Source organism: Echinops telfairi, unplaced genomic scaffold, assembly GCF_000313985.2.
Source record: "Echinops telfairi isolate 266 unplaced genomic scaffold, ASM31398v2 ScPeMD7_7457;HRSCAF=8495, whole genome shotgun sequence".
In the NCBI taxonomy this organism is placed as follows: Eukaryota; Metazoa; Chordata; class Mammalia; order Afrosoricida; family Tenrecidae; genus Echinops; species Echinops telfairi.
The window spans coordinates 3,188,262-3,194,715 of record NW_022111357.1 but is presented as its reverse complement, the minus strand read 5'-3'; the positions used below and the strand labels follow the sequence as shown (position 1 = coordinate 3,194,715).

Sequence of the window (6,454 nt, the reverse complement as noted above, 5' to 3'; positions counted from 1 at the left end):
CAAAGTATTCTTGAATTGAGGGAGTACTTGAGTGGAGGCCCAATGTCCATCTGCTAACTTAATACTAAACCTATAAATATGTGCACATAGATCTATTTCCCCAAGACTATAACTCTTTATGAGAGTAGAAATCCCCATTTTTCTCCCATGGAGTGGTTTCAACCTGCTGAACTTGCAGTTAGCAGCCCGATTTGTAGCCACTATGCCACCAGGAATCCTCTCCTTAATTAATACAAGAGAGCTATAAAAAGTTCATAGAGAAGTAGAATGAAAAGGTAGTGGAATTTTTCTACGAACTTTTGAAACTCCTCATATTTCTTGTAGAATTTTTTTTAAAGTATTCAAGAACTTGCTAACATTCTTCTGAATTATCAGAGGTGATCAAATTTTGCTTTCATTAAGTTGATTCTTACTCATAGGGAACCCTGTAGGACAGGATAGACCTGCCCCAGTCACTTTAAGGCTTTACAAAAGTGGCGAGCGTCCTGCAGAACCACACATTATGGTAAGCAGCCTGGGTGACAAGAGGGACAATTTAATGGAATCTATAGCTGTCTAAAATCTAGTCAAATCCTACAGTGGCAACCCAACTATTTCTAGTTCTTTAGGCAGAAAACGTTCGGCTGCTATTGAAAGGTTAGCAGTTCTAGTCCACACGGAATCTTTGAAGGAGAAAGACCTGTTGATCTCCCAAAAGAATTAATTACCTTATAGAAAAAAGCCCTTTGGCTTTCTGCTCTGTCACATGGAGTTGCTGTGAGTAGAAACTTAATGCCAAACACCACCACAATAGGCAACAAAGTCCTTTGAAGAGATTAGTCTAGTGGTAATGAATGCATATCGGGTGATGCAGCTCTCTGAAGATAAGGCTTGCCTGTAGAGGTAGCTCCAGCCAGAGTCTCTTAGGAACTCCTCCCCGCCTAGCCCTAAACATGTTTTGTATTCTGCCTGTCTTCAGCTACGATCCATACTTCAAGCCTTAACCTACTGAAATGAAGCTTATCAATTAGGCATAGGCACAAAAACCCAAACAAACAAACAACTAATCCAGAAATATAAAGAAATACATTACAGCAGAGAGCAGTTCCATAGACTGTAGAAAGTCCCACAAGTAAGAAGTTGGCATTATCTTTGAGCATTTGCCAAGAAAATAATCCAGCTTTTCGGCTTAATTTGTATACATTCTTCCTGATAGGACACATGAAGTTTATCAGGTTTTGTTTTGGCTCCATTTTCCTTTGACCTAGATTTCCTTTGATCCACCATAACACTTTCAAATACCAAAATAACCTACACTTCATTCTATTACCTTGATTTTCTTATGTTGAACAAACTTTGTAATTCTGGCATAAATCTTTGATTATGGTATAACCCTTTTACTACGCTGTTGGATTTGATTTTCTAGGATTGTATTGGTAGATTTTTGTGTCTATGAGGGATATTGATCTGTAGGTGTCTTTAGCTAGCCTTAATACCAGGCTAATATAATTTCCTAGAATGAGTTAGGAAGCATTCTCTATGCTTATAAGTTTTGGATTTTATTTCTTAATAAATAAAAGTGTAATGTTAACTTTTTATTTATTGATTAGTATAATTTTCCTGAAAGCCTAATCAATTAAGTATGTGCAGAGAAAAATGGATGTTACAAAGCTATAGACTTAAGGACAGTGCTCTGGAGTAAGTTTTCTTTGTAGAAGCCAGGCAGCAGATTTTATATATGTAGTGCTTCGCACTTGGGTCGTACTTAGTTTATTGTTGAATTTTAGGGGTGGGAACTGTAGACCTAGTGGAATAGCTCCAGATAATTCTCAAGTAGAAGAGCACTTCTGCTTTTTCTGCAATTTCAGCAGAAATAATTCCCTAAGTGATAAAAATAGACTCCTGTAACCTAGAGCCTAAAACAACAAATAAAGGGTATAAGCATCTGCTAGAAGAAAAAACAAACAAGGGGAGCTGGGTAGTGCATTTATAATAGAAACTAACATTTTTATTTTACAATAATTATATCTTTTATTTTTTTAGACTTTATTGCAATATGCAAGCAACAAGAATGCATCAGAACATATTGTGTATCTTCTGGAGGTTTATCAACTTGCCATCCAAAGCTTTGCCAGCGCACGACCGTATTTAACTACTGAATGTGAAGATGTCCTCTTAGTGCTTGGCAGATTAGTACTGTAAGTTATAAAACCTAAATTACCCTTAAAATTGAGACTCTTGGTTTTAAAATGTTTGTCTGATTTCTGTTTATAGTGACATCACATTTATTTTTCAAAGTACCAGTATTCAAACCTTAGATTGAAATTTCCTGTACTCCGAGCTGCCTCCAATCTCAGTACTCAAAAGGGAACCACCAGTTAAGCAATATAAGCTTTAATGCCCCTAGAATTTCTTTTTCTATTTAGGCTACGAATTTGAGAATGACACTTGAATAACACTATTCAAGAGACAGTATCTGGTAACATTGCTGGTCATTGAAGATTGCTATGTATTTTGGGCAAAACACCATAAAACCCAGCAACTTGATTGTATTATTTGAACTAAGAATAATTTTACTAGCAAAAATAGCAAATACAGAGTAAGGTCAAACACCCCCCCCCCCCAAGAGGCTCCTATGATCTTTCAGCTCTTGGAGGGAGGTCACTAGGAGGGTAGGGGGTGAAGTAAGGGAGAACCGATCACATGATCCGTGTATGGCCCCCCAGACAGCAGAAACGTGGGTGAAATGAGACAGTGGTTGGTGTAAAACATGAAGAAAAAAAGAAAGAATAATTTATAAATTATCAAGGGGACATGGGGGAAAGAGGGAGAGGGAAAATTGAGCTGATGCCAGGGGCTCAAGTATAAAGAAAATGTTATGGGAAAGATAATGACAACATATGTACAGATGTTTGACACAGTGGATACATGTATGGATTGTGGTAAGAGCCCCCAATAAAATAAAATAAAAAAATAAAAAAAAGAAGAAGAAACTCGTTTGGAAAGCAGAGCGTGGGAATAAACTAAAATAGAACGTTAAAAAAAACCCACCTTTTAAAAATTTGTTTAGCATCAGACAAAAAAAATTTACTCCTTTAAATGTAATTCCCATTTACAAATTAAAAAAAAAAGGGACAGATATTAAGTTTATCTGGAAATAACCTTGGTCCAGTTTACAGTTTGTTTGGGATAATGTTTAGTCTAGGTGATTTATTTTTCTTAGGCCATACTTGTTTTCTGTCTTAGTTTCCAAAGCCAGAAACTTTAATTGCATGCCTTTTTGTAAATAAAAATAGCCATGGTTTATTTGAAAAATCATATTTACCCATAGATTCCTTCTACCAAGTCCCACTTTCCTATATTACCTAGTCTAAAGGGGTAAAATAATAATGCCAGTTTTATTGGCATGTAATTTATGTATTATAATTCAATAGTTCAATCATTCAGTCCCATCAAGGAAAATTGTGCAATCACCCCCACTTCAATTTTAGAGGACCTACCCCCCTGGTTAAATCAAAAAGAGTAAAGTAATATACTATTGGATTCTAGAGAGGTATGTGTTGAATGATTAGTATTTTGAATCTATCCTTACTCAGGTTATGTATTTCTTCTTTGTTTTAATTTTTATTGTTATTTTGTTACTGTGACTAACAGTTAAGATAGTACAAAGGACCTCTTTTCCTTGCTTAATGTGTTAAAGAAATGTTTTTTGTGCTCTTTTCTGCTTCCTGTGCAGGTGACAGAAACCTATCTATATGTCCATGTCCCCACCCTCATATGAGCTAAAGTAAACTTTTTGGAATATAATTTTTAAAAGGGTTGTATTTTTACCAAACACATTAAAGCAATAATTTAACTGTATAGACTCCTAAGAGTTTTCTTTTTTTTTCCTATCAAAATTGAAAAGCCAATGCAACAATGTAGAATATTTTGAAGAGCAAAATACAAATGAAAATAGCTTCAATGGGTAGAAAAATATATAATCTGTATTTTTATGTCTGTAACCACATTTTTATGCTCGCTTATTTATATTGTAGGAGTTGTTTTGAATTGCTGCTTCCAGTATCTGAAAGTGAACTGCCATGTGAAGTCTGGGTACCTTTCCTTAAGAGTCTACAGGTAAGTTAATTTTAGCTCACAGAACTCCAAGACACCTACGTAATTTCTTTTAGAAACTTAAATGAGAAACTTAGAACAAGAACAAATTGATTTTGTTGTTGGATGCCATCGAGTCAAGTTCAACTCGTCGCAACCCTCATAATACAGTAGAATTAACTTGTAGGGTTTTCTAGACTGCATTCTTTATTGGAACAGGGCACTAGATATTTTCCCCGTGGAGCATCTGCTTGGTTTCAAACTGCAAGTCTGTCTTTTCTGTATATTTTGTGATCATTAGATGCCATCAAGTGGGCTCTTACTCATAGTGACTCTTTGTACCACAGAAAGAACCATTGCTTGGTCCTGCAGTCCTCACAGTAGTTGTTGCGTGAGCCCATTATTGCATCCATTATGTCTGTCTGTCTTACTCTTTTTCACCAGCCATCTACACTGCCAGATATGATGTCCTGATAACATATCCAGAGTATATGAGATGAAGGCTTTGTACCATTGATTCTAAGGTGCATTCCTAGCTGTACTTCTTCCAAGACATATTTGTTTGTTTTTCTGGCAGTCCAAGATACTTAATATTGTTCGACAACACCACAATTCTAAGACATCAATCCTTCTTGGCTATCCCTAATTGTTGCCCACCTTTCTAATATATACGAGATGATTGCAAATACTTGGGTTTGGGTCAGGCACCCTTAGTCTTCTAAGTAACCTATTTTCTTTTTAACGCTTTCAAGAGGTCTTGTGCAGCAGATTTGTCTAACATAGTACATCACTTAATTTCTTGACAGCTGCTTCCTTGGGTCTTGGTTGTGCATTCAAGTACAATGAAATCCTTGACGAGATTAATATTTTCTTCACTTGTCATTAGGTAGCTTATTGACCCAATTGTGAGGATTTTGTAGTATATTGAAGTGTAACCCACACTGTAGGCTCTAGTCTTTGATCTTCATCAGCAAGTGCTTCAAATCCTCTCTGCTTTCAGCATGGAAGGGCATATCACATGCAAGTTGTTAATGAGTCTTCCTTCTATTCTGATGCCACCACCTTACTTGAGTTTCTTAGACTATTTGTTCACCATACAGATGGAATGAGAATGGTGAAAGGACATAACCTTGATGTACACCTCTCCTGATTTTAGACCAAGTAGTATTTGCATGGTGTGTTTGGATGACTGCCCCTTGGTCTATGTACACATTTTACATAAGCAGAATTAAGTGTTTTGGAATTGCTATTCTTTGTATTGTTACCTATAATTTGTCACCATGTGGGGATGTGAAATTGCTTAACTATGACTCTTCTATCCATTTGTCTATACCTTTTACCAAATGATTGGGTGGGACCCTATGAATAAGGTGTGTGAAACATGAATAGAGGTGATTCATGGGTATAAGAATGAGTTCTCTCAGAAGCAGGAAGGGAGAATTCTGCAGACCATGAAGGAAGAACCACCATCAAAGCATGTCTCAGATCCCTGCCTGAAGTGGCTGAGGCCATGCTAAAGAGGGACTGGAGCAGAGAATCCATGCTGCTGACACCATGCCATGTGGTAGTGAGGCAAAGCAACAGGTAGGCTTCCTGGTCAAAGGCAGAGGCTGAGGGATGGAATGACTGAGAGGCTAAAGACTTGAGGGATAATTAACTCATCTAAGGAGAGGCTCTGCTCTGGACCAATGAGTATTTTATTAATGTTTTCTGTTCCTGGCTAATGGTAGCCTGTTAAGTTTCCTAAATAATTCCAATAATTATGAGCATTGTCTGTGAGTTCTGTATGTCCACTACAGTGGATTATTAGAGTGCTGTGGGAGGAGTGGTTGGTGTCAGGCTAGGGGAAAAGGAGTATGTGGGCGGAGGTATGTCTGACCTCTGCTGAATTGGATTCTCCATCTCCCCACTGAAGCTGAAGGAGGTTAAATGTCCCCATACCATTTCCTTAGCTCCACACATTCACATACTTTTGTGTAGTCAGTAAATCATGGATACAAAAGTAAGTAAAAAAGTATTGCTGTTAAGGTTCTAGTTCATACATGCACAGATTTATTCCAAACAAAGCATGTTTAAACATGTGTCTGAACAGTAGTTGGCTGCAGACAATCTCTCAGTAACACCCTTGCCTTAATGTCATTAGGTTATCTTGAAAAGTAAAGATACTTTTGTGCCTGGGTTGGGGTGGGGGGCCTATTTAGAGGTCAGAACTAATTTTATTATATGAGGGGGTACCCAGAATATCTGGAGTACAGTGAACCCTCGTTTATCGCGGTTAATTGGTTCTAGACCCTACCGTGATAAATGAAATTCCGCGAAGTAGGATTCCTTATTTGTAAATCAAATATTTTCGTAGTTAGAGCATAGAGGACATGAAAAA

General features: G+C 37.1%; 1 protein-coding gene across 1 annotated transcript in view; it reads left to right on the top strand.

The window, feature by feature from the left end:
- The window catches only part of RLF (RLF zinc finger), an 87,092-nt gene that overhangs the window by 34,545 nt on the left and 46,093 nt on the right, over positions 1–6,454 (top strand). Inside the window, exons 2-3 of the mRNA XM_004704937.2 lie at positions 2,023–2,177; positions 4,017–4,098. Coding sequence (XP_004704994.1) covers positions 2,023–2,177; positions 4,017–4,098 — 237 coding nt within the window. The remainder of the gene's footprint in view (positions 1–2,022; positions 2,178–4,016; positions 4,099–6,454) is intronic.